Below are 18,177 nucleotides of genomic sequence, written 5' to 3' on the forward strand. Positions count from 1 at the left end.
TTCTCAAATCCTTTACAGTGTAATTAATACTCCTTTTTTATAAGAATCTTTTTCATAAGAACGTTGAGGCTGAGATTAACTAAAATTTAAGAACGTACTCAGAACATTACCCAGGATGAGAGTCAGTTAAGAACATTTTTATTTTGACCAAATGTTTTTGAAATGAACAGTTAAAATAAAGGTAAAATAATTCATGCAAAACTTCAGTCCATACGGTCCAATTGACCAAAATGATAAAAGGGCACATTTTAACTGACATTAATAACATTATGGCACAAATTGCTCTTTGATAAGTGTCTTGGTCACGCCTGCATAGATTTATTGAACGTTTTAGTCTAAAATTACCAAAAAAAGGAAAAAAATCCTTTATATACCGGTATGCAAAAAAGAGTGCAAAAAAACAGTTGGGAGATTGATTCGTCCGAGCTTCAAAGTGACTCAGAGGGTTGCTGAGTATCACATCTTTCTTACAATAATTTCGTGGGTGGTAAACATTTACTATTTCATATAAATTTCAAAAATTGAGACGGGTTACAAACGTTGTCTTGATCGCAGGTAATTTAGAAAGGAACTGGACAATCTGACCGGCAGCGATCACGCTACGGAAAATGTAATTGGCCATAAAAACATTCCTCGAATTAATTTTGGATTTTTCCGATCCCGGGTTCGTATGAGAAAAAGCGTATCAATGTTCTGCCTGATAAACATTGTGCTAATTAACATGACGTACATTTTGAGCGAGCGGGAAGCTTTTGTCCACCTGTTTGGTTCTTGTTTGATTACGCAATCACGAGCAAATAGATTCTGTGGCCACTGGGGACATTTACATTTTCGATCTCATTCACATGCAAATGCTCTGATAGATGTTTTTCGCGCTGAAAACCTTCACGTTTATCTAGATTGTAAATAGATGTTATCGAGCCACGTTTGTAAATGTCTTTTTATAGTCTTTTAGAGAAAGCCCTAAGTGAAGTATTCGTTTTAGCTGACGTGAAAACGACGCTTTGGGGCCGTCAGTAAACCACGTGGGTTCAAGGACAAGAAAGCCGGCAACAGATCTCTGAAATAATTCCTTCGGCCACGCTGCTGTTGTTGTTGTTGAAGCACGTTTTGTGAGTACCAAGTTATAATCTGCAGCCGTACAATTGAACAATTTACAGGCAAATGTTTGTGTTTTTGGTCGTCTTTTCTTGCGGCCTAGTGCTCCAGTTTAGCTGTGGTGACGTTGTAGAAGGTAAGCTTAAGATTTTCTCGATAATTTTAATTTTGTAAATTGCCGCGGTCTTTGCTAGCTAGAAGCCCGCGATATCTTGCCATGCATGAATTGGCAATCAAACCAGCGCATGAATCTTGAGATCTTCAAAGTGTGGAGAGGAAAAGAAGATTCTTTTTAGCGAGAATGAAAATTATTTCGTCTTTTGACATCTCTGTGATTGATGCAGCCGCTACAAACCAACACTTGTAGAACAGTGTAGAAGGCGCCAACATATTTCATTTACATGTATAAAAACTTTCTTATCATACAACAACCTCAGATTAGCATACTAATGTTGTTATAGGTCCCGCTTCATTTTGCGGATCTTTGTACACTCGGCTTCAAAACTTTGAATTCTTTCATAGCGCCCGCAGTATAAATGATGAATTTAATCTTATACATTCCTTGGGAATCAAACAAAAATTCAGATTTGCCGCAAATGATTTTGTCTGCATGTAGTAATAAATAATAACCTTTTTCATGACAGAAGTCATTAAAAGCCTCCGGCCAGAAATACTCTGCCAAACCTCAGGTAGTTAGGAAGCCTGACTTTCATTCCGAACGAGTTGTTGTACAATGACATCTGAATGCCCGTGGCCGGAAGTTGCAGGTGTAGCCTAAAAGCCACTTCCGGTAGCTGTTCAGCGAGATGTTCCTCACTCTTCCTGAAGTTTGTGGTTTTACTCATGCAAAATTCATTTCCGAGCAAATAACCGTTCCAATTACTTTTGCAATCTCTGTATGATCAATGGATCAATAAATTTGTATGCTGTTATTGAAAAAGATTGGAAAAGAACGGGGATCAATCATCGTTGAATTTTCATTCCCGAATCTCCTTTTGTCCGGCCAAAACGGTTGCATTTGCAGCTTGTGTGCTGGATAGAGTTTGTGTAAATCACTGAATTTAGAGTGCCGTTTAACTTATAAAAAATGTATAAGAGGGTGTTCCTTGAGTTCGTATATTTGAAAATTAGAAAAATTAAAATGGCATTAAATATATTTTGTTCCTCGCCGCGTCTTTACAGTTGACAACGGAAAACCATTAGCCACGTAAAACCCACTGACGCTTGGTCTTCTAGAACAATTCGATTATGTGAATGGGTGACAGGAGTCCTTCAAAAAACGAGGATTGATAGCTAAGTATTATGGAAACAGACTATAAATCAGGCGCAAGGCAGTTCACGCATCCGATTATTTTTTAAAATTTATAACATTTTCAAAAAGCTATATATATTCTGCCACATCGGCATCCTCTTTGTGATTTAATTCATATTCACGGACTGTTTTTATTTCATTTTAATGAAGAAATAAAATAATCGAGAGAATACCGTGACGCCAGGCGCTTATCAATGTTTTGAACGAAGACCCAGTGCGAGGGTTATTATTAACCCCTTGGAGCGCGGAAACAATTCTCTAATTAACAATTATTCCACGAGCGCGCGTTGGATATGAGATGATAGATAGCCAATCATCTCATATCCAACAAGCGCAAGTGGAATAATTGTTTTATTAAAAACAATCAAGAAATATTGCTAGATCTTACTGATTTTCGCTGCGCAAGGATAACCTGCAGAAAATTTAATGGTCGCCATTTCTCGGCTATGGTATAATGGGCTGCTAAGCCAATCAAATCCCTCGAATTGCATTATACAATGATTCAGTTTTTAATAATTATTGATGTACTGATTATTCAGTGAGTGACTTAAGCATAATCGGAAAAAGGAAATCAGAGTGCTCCTATCAGGAGTCGAACCTTGACCTAACGATTACTAGTTCGGGTGCTCTACCACTCAGTGACTTATAGGAGACTCGTGGGAGCTAAGGCCATTAAACTAGGTTCATGGTACAAACATTCTGCATACAGCTAGGATTTGAATGTCAATGTGTGGTATACGCGCAATGGAATAAATACAATGTTATATATAATTTACCAAAATTTAAAATACAAGTGCAAAATCTTCCCGCTGAATGAAAAACGAACGTCACTGGTACACATCTGGATAACTTTCACTAATTTGAACTGTTTGTAGCACCGCCTGGCAATGCGTGTTGGCCAATCATCAGCATTTACCATTACACCTTGTTTATACTAGGTGCCCGTGCCAGGGCCCTGTGCCCAGTCACTGAAAAGGATCTTGTTCAGACTCGTTGGTTCCCAAGGAGCAATCGCTCTCGTTCGTAAATTCAGCGCTCGCCATTTTCTTTACTGTGTCGCAAGGAGGCAGGACTGAGAAAAAACAAAGCGCGGGAACTGACAAAACCCTGTTCAGACCAGAGCCCGTGCCCAGGAACGGTGCCCTTGGAGGTGATGCCTGTGCCTGGGCACGTGGCCAAATTTTTGCTTGGGCACTGAAAACAACCTATGCCCGGAGAGGCAGGTGCACGAGTACCTGCTAGTCAGAACGGGGCCTTAGAACCACATTGCACAGATTGATAGACAGCACCTCAGCAAAGAACTGCTAAGTAGCTTTCTTTTGAATGAACACATACATGCACTTAAGGGCTCAATGTGATAACGACGTTGCAGTACAGCAAACAACACCGCAGGAAAGTATCGCCCAGGAGCTTTCACACACATTAGTGCTAAATAGCTTTCATCTTACTCGCAACTTCTCACCCAGTGACCCGAAAATTAAGGAAAAACATGTTGGAAGGAAACTAAATACATTTTTTTTGGCAGGTGAACCTGAAATATTAAATAACGGAACATCCCTTGACACCCAAGATGGCGACATAGCTCATATCACGTGCATAGTGCGTGGGAAGCCCAGGCCCCTCGTTCGATGGGAAAAGAAAGGAGTAGTAATTAAAGACAAGGATGAAGGAATGGCCATTTTGTCGACAAGCAACAGTAGTGTGGAGGAAAGCCACCTGTTTGTTGCTGTTACCAGCGGTGGAAGACGAGGCGAATACACTTGCGTGGTGACTAATAAAAAAGGAGTCTCTAAGCAGTCCTTTCTTATCACAGGTGAAGTTGTGCGGTAGCCTTTGTTTTAAGCGAATGTAATTATATGAAACATATATCTTGAACTGCGGATGAAAGATCAAATAGAAGAAAGATTCTCGCAGTTAGTACGCAACTTAAGCAGTTGCGAAAAGAAAGCCTGAAAAAATTCAGGCTTGTACGGGATTCGAACCCATGACCTCTGCAATGCTGGTGCAGTGCTCTACCAACTGAGCTATCAAGCCAACTGGGAGATGGTCATATTGTGAGTTCGTAATACACCCGTGAAGGATGAATAAACGAACGTAAAGTTATCATTAAACATAGATTTTGAACTGCGGATGAAAGATCAAATAGAAGATAGATCCTCGCAGTTAGTATGCAACTTAAGCAGTTGTTTTGCTCTGCAGTGCTATGTAATAGCCCTTTTCACGGTTAACTCTGCTCATTTGAACTACAATGAAGTACACCATTTCCTTGCAGGCACTTTTTGAATTCCGAATACACATACCTTTAACATAAATGCTAAAAGTGAATATATCCACTTTCTTATTTTTCCAGAGAAATCACGAAAACTTTCAACTTTAGACATTGCTGCGATACTCATATCAGTTGGAATTACACTGTTCTTTGTGATCGCCATTGGATTTTTATTATGGCGTGCCAGGAAGAAAGTAAAGGGCTCAGAAAAGAGGCAGAGAGCAAGAACGATATCACAGTCTTCAGCGCAGGTAAGTGGCTTTGTACCGATCTGAAGATGGTGTGAAACAATAGAAGCTCAGTCTTCGAAGAGGCGTTTAAGTTCCCAAATTCGTAATTGAACGCAACTTATTAAAGGCCTACTAAAAGAAAACAGTGTCGACTTGAGTGGAGCAGAGTGCCATGGGCGATGAGATTATAAGATCGAATTTGCACTCTCCGGCGTCAATTTTTTGTGTATCCCTTTTTCAGAATACAGAGAATATGTCTAAAAGAAACCGCACCCTTGGACTAAAGCACCTAAAACATCAGCTCACTTTCTGGTCGTTTTCCATCGTTGCGCTCTTAACTAGTCATATTTTCTTTTTTCTGTCAGGAAAATAACGCATTAGTGGGAGATAGCACAGATTCGCCGGAGGACGAGGAGACAAGAAATGGGATTAGAAAATCATCGCATTGTGTGACTGCCGTATGAACTTGTTTATTTGGTGTGTGAGTGAAGATCTCACTGACTGGGTCCAAAGGCACCTAGATTAATACTCCGAACTAACAGACACTATACAAAAATGGCTGGAATTTTAATACTCTTTTATTTACTACAGGTGTATTCAAATATTATTAGCCCTACTAACCTCGTTCTTGGGTTCAAACATCAAAAGAATATTTTACCTTGAAAGAGACTAGTAGGGTTAATTTGAATGCAGACAGAAGAATATTAAAATGTCAGTCACTTTTGTATAAGGTCTATACAGTTGAGTGATTTTAGGCTACGATCACTTCCTCTATTCCTTCAGAAATTGAGTCAAGCGAGCAGCAAACCTCATGAGCTCGTGCGTGCGAAAAGCATTCTAGCTCTTCTCGCTGTCGGACAACAGCTTTGAGAGATCAGAAGGATATGCTTTTAGTCAACAGACATTTTTACGTAAGGAGATATTGTAGACTTTGAATAAGGTTATTTTATCACAAAAAATTAGCACAGCAAAGTGCGCAGTGGTGTATAGAAGTTTTACATCGGCTCTCGTTTCTTTACTAAATCGCATGCTATTTCATAAAAAATTTACCATGCAGACTATATTCCCTTATTAGCGCGCGAGAATTGTCCACGGTGCGTGTAGGAGTTGCTGGTCGACGGGGCGTAAAAATGTGAATTCGCGTCGCTGTTTTGCGACTCCCCTCATCTCTCGGCACATCTTTTTCTTGTTTGATGGCCCTTCACTGTTATAGATGTCCCTAGAGACGATTGGATCTTTAAGACAGGGAACAACTTTCACGGGTTTGGATTTTCCTGCGCCTATACAAACTCGCCCATAATAAAATACAGAAAAATGGAAACAGAATTAAAAGGCGGGTTTTCAGTTTTACAAGATTTACTTAGTGAGGGTGTGACAGTGGCTCGCATATGCTGGTCAAACGTTATTGATTTCAGTAATTTAAAATCTAATTTAAAAATTTATACGCTGGTCTAATGTTATTCTGAATCAGATTTAATTCCCCAGACAAGAAACTATGGGGAGACTGGCACGAGTGAGGGATTATGGGATCGTTTGGGCAGACGGATGGAGATATTTATTGCGCCGATGAATAAGTGAATTTCTCGCCAATCAATCAATCAATCAATCAATCAATCAATCAATCAATCAATAATCGTTATTTATACACGATGAGTATTAAAGCGACGCTTCGCTTGTGGGGTCGTGTCTAAATAATTAAATAAGATAATTAATGAATTAGAAAATAAATAGGATATACACCAGCTAAAATCATATAGCTACTTACTACATACAAGTCTAAAACGATAAAAGCTTAAAATTCTAAAGTACAAGGTGGTACTCTAGTATCGACTAATTATTAACACTAATTATACTTAAAATCTTCCTCCCTTCTGGTTAATGTTTGAGGGGAGCCAGTCAATTGCATAGGAAATATTTCTTTTAGGTGAAAACTATTTAACGAAAGTTAGGCTACCCTGAGAAAATGCCGAAAATGCACAAATTCGAGTCGCTCCTGCTAGCACCAGTCTTCTCACAGTTTGTGGATTGGGAAATTAAATTCAACTCTAAGTTTACATTCGTATTTATTTACTTTAAGGAAGCCTGCAGTTCAGGCAAACGAGTCATTCTCGAGCGACGTAGCTCCTCGAGCCGAGGCCTTTCCGGGGCTGCAACATTATTTTGACACAAATTCTCTCGTCAGTTTACAGGAACTATAAAATGCGTGTTTAGATACAGCTCGCTTAGTGTGTTCTACATAACTTTTGGGGCTTCCGGTTCCTTGTCATTATGCAGCCTCCTGGGAACGAGGTTGGTCACTATGGAAATACTAAAAATTGAAAGTAAAATTCGCATGTTTGCAAACACCAGTCCGTTCGTCTGGAAACTGAGAATGTCTGTACTAAAGGTTATTTTTGTTAAATACAAGGAATTATTTCTCACCCACTTGGCTGCGCATTGTATCGAAATTTAGTCTACTGACATGTTTCCAAGGTTCTCTGAACAAAATTTTCAGTATTCAGTCTGCCGTTTTCTTTGTCTTCAAGTCTTTTCGGTTAGTTCAATGTAAGACTTACAACAGTTCTGACGAATTTGAAATTTTGTCCGGAAAGCCTTAGAATAATATCTGAACATTGATAAATCAAACTGATCTGATTCACTCAAGTGATCTTGACTGAAAGAATTACAAAAGTCATTTAAAATAACAGTTTAGATTTCATCTTTATTTTTCGATCAGTTTGTTTAGAATTTTAGTCAAATTGACCAAGTTGTGTGTAAAAAATAAAGTATTTGAAAAGCTTATAAACTGTGGTGAAATAAAGAACGAAAACTTAATTTCGCTTTAATTAATAGAGTCTTAACCGGCCCTTGAAGACGTGAAATAAAGTCGAATTCCTTCCTGGAGAACATTTAATATCCTCTGGCATTAAAACGAGCAAACTTTCAACATTTAACGATAAAGCGCCTATATGCCAGACGCGAGAAGGTCAAAAATTAACGGAAGTAGCACGGAAGTAGAGTTTGAGAGTTAAGCATGCGCAATGGTGGAGAAACCATTTAGTTCTCTTTCAGTGCCTGCGATTTTTCGTTCAGCGGTTGAAACCAAGAGGGCGGACCCCTCTGTGAGAGCGGAGCAATCTTTTCATTCTGTATTCGTCGTCGTCATCAAACACTGAGTATTAAAGTCATTACTTTTCAGACTTGTAAAGTATTGGACTGAAATAGTCGGTTAGAGAAGGCAAGAAAGGTTCACTGGATTGAACTTGGCGCGGCGAACATCCCGGGCGCGATACCATTGTTCTATAAATATAATAATACGGGCTCCGGTCCTGTAGATAGAGGGTCGTACAGGGGGGGTTTCTTGCACGGTTCACGAACAGCAAAAATAGCAATTTACGGATCACAGAAATGAAAATTTCGCTTTCAAGCTCTTCACGGGTCACGCAAAACCTTCAGGGCACGGATTGCGAACAATAATTCATTACATTCACGTTTCACGGGAAATAAAATCAGCTAATCACGCATCACGAAAATACCTCAGTAGGACCCTCTAGATAGTATATAGCGGCTAAATTCTAATCGTAAGTAGATCTGGAGGGCCACCTTGCTCGATTCCAGTTGATAAAGTTTCCACACGTCAGCGGATACTGACCATATTAGTTTATGCTTGCTAAAATATTATTGAACAAAACAATACAACATTCGGACGGAAACTCGTCAGTGGTGAATTGAGTCTGGTTTGACTTTGACCTCTGCGGTGTGTTTCAAATCATGCCACCATCTTCTGAGCCCTAACTCGAAGAGAGTAAAACCGGAAAATTGTGTACAAACAATAAGACGAGTCCAGAAGTCACCTCTTAATGATATATACATACTTATTATTCAACACATTGTAACACTGTTCAAATATGGTCATGGTGAACTGAACATTCGTCGTCCGTAGTACTGCGATAGACGTAATTTCGTGTGTCGGTGAGAAAAATGGCAAAATAAAGATCGTCTCCAGCTTTTCCGCAATAAAACTGTGCTTTGTTATCAGTGTATTGAATAATAAACGCCGTGAATATTAAATCAATTATCCTGCTCAATTTTGCGGAATTTCCCCTGATTTTAGCCAGCTCGGCATCCGTCCTCGTCGGCTATGTATCAGGCGATTTCGCAGGATAATTGTTTTTTCAGTATTTTTAAATACTTAATACCGATATGCATAGTTTATTTAACACATCCCCACATGATCGAGGATTTTCAGTGATCGAGCAATAAGCTAAAGATCGAATATCAAAGTAACATTTTGGACTTGAGATTTATTCTATTTGACTTTTTCTCTCAGTTATATAATGTAGTTATATAATGTAGCTGACTGCTCAGTGTTTTGCTCATGGGTTCTTCAGTGATACCTGTAAAACATGTGCTCTGTTGGAGATGTAAAACTGAAGAGGGTTTTTGTTGTCAAGACCTCATGGTTAGGTAGAGAAGACCGGTTTGGTTTCCGAACAGGAAACATTTCACTAAGCAAAAACGGATGACTTATAGTAAACGGCCCTTCCATCTTCAGGGCTAGTAGTCTGGTTTGCGTCTCGTTATTTCAAGCGAACACCCGTTTCAATCTTAAATCCGCTTTTCTATATTTTTGTCTGACTTCGTTCGGAGTTCTCGCTTTCACCAGTGGTTTTCACCTTGACACAGTTTGTATAACTAGTACGATTGCTTATCTCAAACAAGATAAGTTAAGAACTCAGGTTTATTAAACAAAGAGATCTTTTTCCGACGGAGTAAAATAACAGATTCTTACAGTCAAAATCACTCACGAAAACCATTAAGTACATCTTCTAAGTCACCTCGCTTCTGTCTGTAGCTTAATGCAAGGGATAGAATTTAATTTGTAGACGAATGATTCGGTCAATAGTTTTGAACGAAAACGGCTGATTATATGAAACTATATATGAACGTTATAAAAAAAGCGTCCATTTCAAATAGGAAACGCGACATTGATAGCCTGAATTGCTATCAGGAAAGGTTATTGTTATTATATTTTTACCTGATTGTTTCAAACAAGTAGTTCTCCGGGTTTCAGTAAACAGCCGTGTAAAATTTTTGCCTTATAAAAGTCGCAGTCATGGTAAAATTCAAGGACAATAATTAATATTAAAACACAAATAAAAATAATTTTATTTCAACAACAAGTTTAAGGGAAATTAATGACTAACGCAATTATTTTGGAAAATCCCGTAAATGTTGATTAGTTTTCCACGAGGGTGTCACGCGTTGATCAACCTCATCGTATCATATGAGATCATTGAAAGGAAATACCGAACTTATTGCATGATATGCGATGGAATGTCAGTACATGTGGTGGTAGAAGCTAATTCACCTGAATGTACCAACAAGCTTAACATGGCATCTACGCTTTTATTGACTATATTGATTGTTATTAATGTGTTCCTTCTCGCAAAAGGCCTTTGTCAAGGTAAGACAAGTCACTGTTGTTCTGCCAACTAACATTTGTTCTTAACTCCGGCATAACCGTATTTCAGTGAAAGGATCCAGATTCAAGCCGGTTTATTGTAATCGATTCCTTAAACATACTCGACTGGCCATTTCAAATCCTGGGATATTTTTTATTACAGATCGATAATTTAAGAATATAAGTCAGTAGGAATTGACCATTTTTGCGAGCAAATTGGAAGTCAAATACAACTTATAGCTCTTGTTCCCAGAAATTACAGAAATTTTATACACTGGTCACGGTCACGTCTTGTAATCATATCGCGCGGTTAAAAATCATCCTCGTGGTGAGCAAGCGAGAACTTGCTCCTCAATTTTTTCGCGACAATTTTGTGGCTTTTCTTTTATCTGGCGCCTAAGCTAAGGCTTAGCAAGAAGAGTAAAACGTGCAATTTCACTTCATGATGACCATAGCTAGAAATGAAGGAATGTGTGACCGAAGTCGTGAATGTGGAAGAAGGGCACCTGTGCAGTCAAACCAGAGTGTTAAGCCCAGTTCAGAAGCCGAACTTTTCATGAGCCGAACTTAATTCGAACTTAATTCAAACTTAATTCAATTTAAATTTTAACGGCTGTCAATGCAGCAATTACCTTTGACATGATTTATTTGTATTTATTTGTCTTTATAGATAGATGTTATTTTTTTAAATTCAATTAGCTATATATATAGTAGCTACAGGAGCCGATGGGCTCCTGTTAGCTATTAGCCTTTTTTATATTGTCAAACAGACTGTGGCTCGGGGGACTGGGAAATCACCCCCTGTGTATTTGACATTAAATAAATTATTACTTACTTACTTACTTTAATACTACTAAATTAAGGTCGGCCTAAATCACGAAAATACCGCCTTTTGATTCGATCAGACGCCGAACTTAATTAGCCGAACTGAATTTACTTGAACCAAAACCAATCGAAATGTTAGCGTTTTTTTTTTTTTTTAATTTTTTTATTTGAAATACGTTATAATAATTTATGCATTAGGTTCGGCTCATGAAAAGTTCGACGTCTGAATCAAAGCCGTTCCAAAGCTGAAATTCCCGGCAGAGTCAGGTGGGAAGAACGGCTGAGCCGTTCCAAATTGAAACAGCCGTTCTCAACTGATTCAGACGCCGAACTTTTCATGTTTCGAGGTATTAGGTGCGGCTCATGAAAAGTTCGACGTCTGAACCGGGCCTTACATGCATGGTTCAAATAGATCGATTTCGCGGATGGTTGTCCGGATACTGTCGACCTGATACAACCCAAAAACATCTTTCGGCCCTTACACAGGGGCACCCAATGCGAGTTTTCTCTCACATCCTTTGAAACGCTATTTTAGGCTATCTGGAGTGCCTTTAAAGCTCTGTAGATTCATTTAAAGCTGCGCTATAATATTTTTATCTGTTCGGTCATTCTAGGAGAACTTGAGTCTTTTCGAAATTACTAGGGCATTTTTGTCCATTTCCCAAAAAACTTAGGTCTTATTTCCTTTCCGAAAATCTTAGCTGACCTTTTTTCGCTACTCGAAACGACATTTTTATCAATCCGAAAACACCAGGCCTTAAATTTCCCATATCACGAAAGTTCGAGGCGAAAATTATTTTTAGAAAATTGTAGGGGATTAAGGGCCTTCTTAACAGATAATTTACCGGAACGATCCGTTGGGTGCCACTGCTTACAGATTGACTAATTTTGTCCATTTGAACTATGGCTCGTTCAAAAAGCGTGAGACCCCGAAATACACGTCTTTTGACGACGAAATACAGGCCTTTAGACGTGTATTTCGTGGTCTCACGCTTTGAGAACGAGCCATAGTTCAAATGGACAAAATCAGTCATTTGTACGGGTCGAAAGATTGTTTTTTTCGGGTCGTATCCGGGTCAGCAGTATTGGATATGTATAGAGCCGATTTCCTTATATTAAAATTCTAACTCAGCATGCGAAGCTAAGGGGAATAGAAAAGAAGAAAATCAATAATTCAACTGACTAACCAAAAATTTACACCTCTCTATTCATATGCGTCTCATCCGTTCATGTGGGTCTCGCAGTGAACATTTTCTTTATTTCCATTATACAACTTGAGTGCAATTCGATCGGCTTAAGGATTTACAGAAATAAAAGTTGATTCTCTGTAGTACACTCTGTTTTTTTTTGTAAGAACCTTTTTATAAGAACGTCGAGGCTGAGATTAACCAAAATTTAAGAACGTATTAAGAACATTCCTCAGGCTGAGAGTCGATTAAGAACGTTTTTATTTTGCTAATCTGTTTATAAAATCAAGGTAACAAATGTAAATTAACCAAAATGCTTAAGGGCATGTTTTGTATAACATTAACAATGGTGACACACGTCTCGGTTTGTCATGATCAGCAGTTCTTGATACCATATTTGAAAAGGTAATGCACTTTGATAAGTTTCCTGGTCACGTCCGCATTGATTTGCTAAAATACATCAGTGTAGTGTGTACCATGTAATTTAAGAACATCTTAAGAACGCTTTCAGCCTCAAATCGCAAAAAAATATAAGAACGTTCAGCCTCAGCTCCAAAATAATAGACGTTCTTATAAAAAAAAAAATGCATGTATTCGTCTAGAGCTAAAAAGCAAATTAAACCATCGATTGATCACAAGCCTCTCGTTTTTGTATTCAAAATCTGATCGCAAATTCTTTGGTATATCTGCATGTGTTTAACACTCCTCCGTTCATATTTTATCATAAGACTTGAGGTTCTTGCTCCACACGCCAGAGTAGAGAGACTCAGTGAGCGGGCGGACCCAATGGTTCGTTTCGGCGAAATATCTACGGGCATCATTAGAGATTCTGATTAAATTGTGAAGAAAAAGTAGCATTTTTTTAGCAAAAGGTCACCTATTAGAATTTCACGCTGAAAAACTAATCCCTCTTCTTTTCGAAGAGGCAATGCGTTGTTAAAAGTGCGATCTGATAAAAGACTAGCTGGCATTTTCAGAAAGCCCACAGCAGCTCCTAAATTCTGGCGAACAACATTCCGTTCCCTACTATTTTCGACAATTTTAAGTTTTCAGCTAAAGAATCCGAAAAGACAAAACTGTGTTAGCTCATGCAGGTAACATTATTCAGTTCTGTGGCAGAGCCATGCATCGAAAAAGGAAAAAAGAGTCGACATTATATTATTTGGCCATGCAGGTGCATAGTTGAATTTCGTAGCAAATTCTCTCAAATTATTTGAGAGGAAAGGACCAATGCTCAAGCCTAATGTAAGCCTAATGTTGTAAGACAATAAATAGTCTAAATAAGCAAGTGACACACTCGGACACCAACCTACGGCCTGGCCAGTACCTTACGCATGCGCACAGCTATATCACCCAGGCATCGGCAGACATGGACAGCTGTTTCGGCCTTGTTAGGGCTCATCAGCATGGCCTTATCGTTTACTTTTAGGCTTCCTCGCCATTTTCCTTCTTTGATGTAGACATGCATTTTTTTGTTCTTTTGTTTTCTTTTGTGAAAAATAAAGTAAGTGAAGTGAAATAAGATTTAAAGAGAAACCGGTTTCAATTTATGATTGGTTCCTGGATATTGCAAAGATTGAGGGGCGCCCTCGTTTCAATTCTCCGTTCCTTCCTCAGATTCTCAGAGTATGAAAAACGGTCAAACAATATTAACTACACCAGATGACGAGATAGCGCACGTCATGTGCACATCACCTTGTCACCCAGTGTCGCCTATTTGGTGGGAAAAAGGAGGGAAGAAAATAGAGGATCAAAGTCCAGGTGTAGTCATAATATCCTGGAACAATGGCACCATCATGGAAAGCCATCTGCTTGTGGCAGTCACTGGTGATGAGAGGCGAGGAACATACTCTTGTGTTGTGTCGAGAGAGGATGGAGAAACAAGAAGAGCATTTGTTATAGAAGGTAACAAAATGCTTTATCATACATACAGAGCCATGAAATTGCATATCCTATTCCATACCTCATTGTCATGTTACGCTACACCAGATATCACTGATTCACGCCAGACAACATCACTGAATCACCCCCCCCCCCCCCCCTCTACCCCCATACCTTAAAGTATTCATGGTACAGTCTCGCCACTAAAACCAACTCATTGTGAGGTCTGCAACATGACCCAACAGACCAAACCATACCACACTGATACCAAATCATGCACCACGTTGAAAAGATGGCAAAGAAGGCAACCGCCTCCGCAAGACCTCGGCTTGTTCTACGTTAAGATCCGGTAGTCATTTATGCAAAATCATTTTTCCATCATTCTCTGCCGAAATATCTAATAAACAATTTAAGCCAAAGAAAATCTTGAGAGCAACGGCTATTGTACTACCAGATTTTATAATTTTAGTAAATTTTACTAATCACAGAAGACCAAACCATGCTCGAACTCACGGAAACTGAACCCTTACTTACACCACAACGTACCAAACCGTACCACACCGCACTTCACATAAAAACACATCCGGCCAAACCATACTAACCACCTTACCAAGTCACACCAGACTCAGCTATAACACTACTCCACTCCAAATTGTCTTAGCTTACTACAACTGTTACTATTATTGATTGGCATACCCCAAGCACATCGGAGACTCTACTAACTATGACCAGACCAAATATTAATTTTGATCTGGGCACTGACCGGCCGACAAAATGCAGTCAAAACACTGAACTACAACTCACAGACGGCTAAACAAGTTCAGCACTGAATCGCGATCCTTTGTACCCGTTTCATTCTTTTACAATCCCAATTTAACAATTTCTTTCACTTTTGTTTGCTTCACTCGCAGGTCCGAAAAGAGCAAAGCTAAAGAACAGCGATAAGATTGCCATCGGTGTGGGGATTGGAATAACACTGTTTTTGTTTGTTTCAATCCTGTTTTACCTGATTCGAGGAATCAAGCGACGGAAAGAGCGAGAAACGTCAAGAGACACGCAAGGATTTGCCGTAAATGCACAGGTACATTTTCATCAAGTGCATCACAGTGATTGTTTAAGATCGATTTCTACTTGCATGTGTGACTTAAATACAGACATCTTACCTTTGCCACGGGTATAGGTGGGATTTTTATTGGGCGTTCCTGTGCGTACAAGTAGCACAATTTCTGAATCTAAACTTGAATTTAAACTTGCCACCTAAGCAAATCTTCGCTCAAAACCAAGGATAAGCCAATGAGGCCCCCACACTCAGTCATCCTGTGCACAGCCCCTTGCTCTCCTTTAAGTAAAAAAGAAAAAAAAAAAAAAGAAAAAAATCGGAATGCAACATATGACATACATGATACAACAAAAGTCATTATTGGATAACACCATAATAACACATTTTTATCTTTTCCCAACAGGTAAACCCAGTAACTGAAGAAGAAACCGCATTCTGAGCCAGTTAGTTTCAGCGTTACTTGCATTGATGACGACATTTATTCTTGAAGCCCGGCCGGCTTGCAAAGAACATAAACCAGCCCGGCAAAACAAGATGTTAGCTTGCTGAGAGCACTCTGTTTAAACCGGCTAACCGTGATTTAATACAGGAACGGCACTTGGCATGTCCATACGACTATTAAATAATGTCGCTCTACCATTTCGCTGTAATTTAATGGCCGGGGAAACAAATTTTTCCAATATTTCGAAATGCACGGCCTTTCTCCTTTAGGGTATTTTAGAAACTGACCCTATGGCAATAGACTTTAGCACGTAGCTCTTTTTGAACAGGGGACGCGATGAGCAAGAACACGACAATGATTTTTCGACAAAGATGTTTCGTTGCCGCAATTCCTGTGATCGAGAAGTAGAACGCGCCACAATTTAGCTGAACTGGTTGACAATAGCGCTGACAACCTAATTCCCAGGGTTTCTCATCTTCCCGGGAAGCTGAAAGACCCTGGGAACGAGGTTGTAGCGCAAAAGGTAGAAACTGATTGTTAGCCAGACCCGTAACGAGGTAATGTTATCAGGGATCACTAGCCTGAATTATAAGATCTGGGTTAATTCACAAGACTTTTCCCATAGCGGGTCCATGTGCGAGGAACTCTACGGGCTTCCTCCCTCCCCCTCCCCAAAACAATGGCTGAGCTTGACTGCTGGTCAGTAGGACCGCCCGCTACGGGATCGTGATCCAAAGTTTTTAAATTGCGGGATCTGTGATCGGGGTCGTGCTATATTTGTGGGATTATGGATCAAATTCTGTCATGCTTTTGGGATCGGCAATCAGGAATTTGGCTAAAAAAAAGGATCAGGGATAGAGAAATATTCTTCGTTATGACCCTGGTTGGCGAGACGAGCAACCACAGGAAATTTTTTCGTCTGCCGAAACAGGCCAAACTCCTAGGTTTTTTAAGCGCATTAGTGCAGACACTTAAAGTATTTTACTGTAACATTGCTATGTTTTGACAAGAATAGTACTTATATTTTAATGTTAGGGATAAGTTGCCTCTTCCCTAACTGAGACTAGGGGCCAGACTGACAAGCCCTCCCGAGCTATAAGATCTTTTTCCCTCTTGTCCATTGACAACTGAGAAGCAATACTAAGGATAGATCTTAACTTATATGGTCTTCGTGAATCTGATCAAAGACCAGGGATCAATATTAAAATAGTGCTGTCACAAGCCGGAAAAGTAGTTACATACAACAGCCCTCTAGCCGTAAGAAAACAAGTATGATGATATGACTCGCTCACTAGAGAAGAACGTGGGCAAGCCATTGGCTATGATTTTGTTGAAAAGCAAGGTGCTTGTAATAAGTTTGATAATAAGCAGTGCTCTAAGGGTAAGTTTGTGTTTCTCACAATGCATTTCTCGTTGAAATAATCACCAGAGCTGAAGTAATCGAACTCATTGTGATTCTCAGCCTTCTGCGCAGACCTTGTTTTTCCTAGTGACGTCACAGATATTCTTTCTCCTCAAGGAACGTGTGACGAGGCCAGGACATGCTTGTTTAACTAACTTAGCATCATCCTTGTCTAGAAAGTGACTATTGGAGAGTATTGGTTTGCTTGGCAAAAAAATGAAAAATTCCTTCTTGGCTTAGTCACATAAACTCTTTAAAGAGCGTCATACTCCCTCTTGTTTTGTTTTGTTGTTGTTTTTTTTTTTCGCTTTTTTTTGTACCAAACAATCTTTTTACACATTCAGTACCCGAAACTCACATCGTTTACCCTATATTCCTAGGAAGCCTTTGGTCCATAATCCCCCCGGCTTCTACATAGGCTTCCTGTATGTATTACACTTATTGCATATTTTACATGTATGCTTTATGTTTTTATGGTTTATGGCAGATAAAATTGAGACAAATTGAGACTAGTGCAAGTGGCGCGTAACCAATTTCATTTACTTCTCGAAATAATTTACTGTGTTTCAACAGATCTGTACAGGCCTGCAAATGATCCCTGCCCGCAAATGATCTCCGGACCGGAAATGATCCCCAGATTGGACCGCAAATGATCCCCGATGACCTCACCATAAAATATAGAATGAAATGGACTCAAATTTGGACGGTGGATTTATACTTTATACACTTCATTTTTTTTTTGTTAATAACACCAGTCATTATATTAAACTATCTGCATGCAAATTTTGCTTCTGAAAAATTAATGAATTGGAAACTTTTGGCACTAGGGGAAGGATTTTAAGGAAAAAAATTGGAGGAATGCAGCTGTGCCAGAAAGCGTCCAGTATGTTTTGAACTTTCCATACATTTCCCTGTGTTATTTTCCCGCGAACTATTTTTTAAAACAGTTCACGGCTGGTTCGCTATACAGAAAAATGTATAGAAATGTCAAAACGCAACTAGATGCTTTCTAGCACAGCTACATTCCT

At 39.2% G+C, this 18,177-nt stretch overlaps 2 protein-coding genes and 1 non-coding gene across 3 annotated transcripts; 2 read left to right on the forward strand and 1 right to left on the reverse strand.

The window, feature by feature from the left end:
* The first annotated feature begins 588 nt into the window (after positions 1 to 588).
* On the forward strand, positions 589 to 6,498 carry LOC146473438 (uncharacterized). The gene is made up of 4 exons (XM_085118366.1): positions 589 to 1,234; positions 3,936 to 4,223; positions 4,761 to 4,930; positions 5,275 to 6,498. The coding sequence occupies exons 1-4, from the start codon at positions 1,165 to 1,167 to the stop codon at positions 5,371 to 5,373; spliced, it is 627 nt and encodes a 208-aa protein (XP_084974492.1). The 5' UTR covers positions 589 to 1,164; the 3' UTR covers positions 5,374 to 6,498.
* Trnaa-agc (transfer RNA alanine (anticodon AGC)) lies at positions 4,372 to 4,444 on the reverse strand. The gene has a single exon. It is a non-coding gene; the product is annotated as a tRNA-Ala (tRNA).
* Positions 6,499 to 10,223: 3,725 nt separating the features above from the next.
* On the forward strand, positions 10,224 to 17,417 carry LOC146473440 (uncharacterized). Its single transcript, XM_085118174.1, has 4 exons — positions 10,224 to 10,355; positions 13,982 to 14,269; positions 15,157 to 15,326; positions 15,709 to 17,417. The coding sequence occupies exons 1-4, from the start codon at positions 10,226 to 10,228 to the stop codon at positions 15,742 to 15,744; spliced, it is 624 nt and encodes a 207-aa protein (XP_084974300.1). The 5' UTR covers positions 10,224 to 10,225; the 3' UTR covers positions 15,745 to 17,417.
* The last annotated feature ends 760 nt before the right edge of the window (positions 17,418 to 18,177 follow it).

The sequence above is a fragment of the Pavona decussata genome, unplaced genomic scaffold (assembly GCF_977016875.1).
Source record: "Pavona decussata unplaced genomic scaffold, jaPavDecu1.1 SCAFFOLD_93, whole genome shotgun sequence".
NCBI lineage: Eukaryota > Metazoa > Cnidaria > Anthozoa > Scleractinia > Agariciidae > Pavona > Pavona decussata.

Bases quoted from the DNA above. Each gene is read 5' to 3' on its own strand.
- LOC146473438 (XM_085118366.1), top strand. From the start codon at position 1,165: ATGTTTGTGTTTTTGGTCGTCTTTTCTTGCGGCCTAGTGCTCCAGTTT. The intron at 1,235-3,935 runs GTAAGCTTAAGA...TTTTTTTGGCAG, and splicing joins CTGTGGTGACGTTGTAGAAG to GTGAACCTGAAATATTAAAT. The intron at 4,224-4,760 runs GTGAAGTTGTGC...TTATTTTTCCAG, and splicing joins GCAGTCCTTTCTTATCACAG to AGAAATCACGAAAACTTTCA.
- LOC146473440 (XM_085118174.1), top strand. From the start codon at position 10,226: ATGTCAGTACATGTGGTGGTAGAAGCTAATTCACCTGAATGTACCAAC. The intron at 10,356-13,981 runs GTAAGACAAGTC...TTCCTTCCTCAG, and splicing joins CGCAAAAGGCCTTTGTCAAG to ATTCTCAGAGTATGAAAAAC. The intron at 14,270-15,156 runs GTAACAAAATGC...CTTCACTCGCAG, and splicing joins AAGAGCATTTGTTATAGAAG to GTCCGAAAAGAGCAAAGCTA.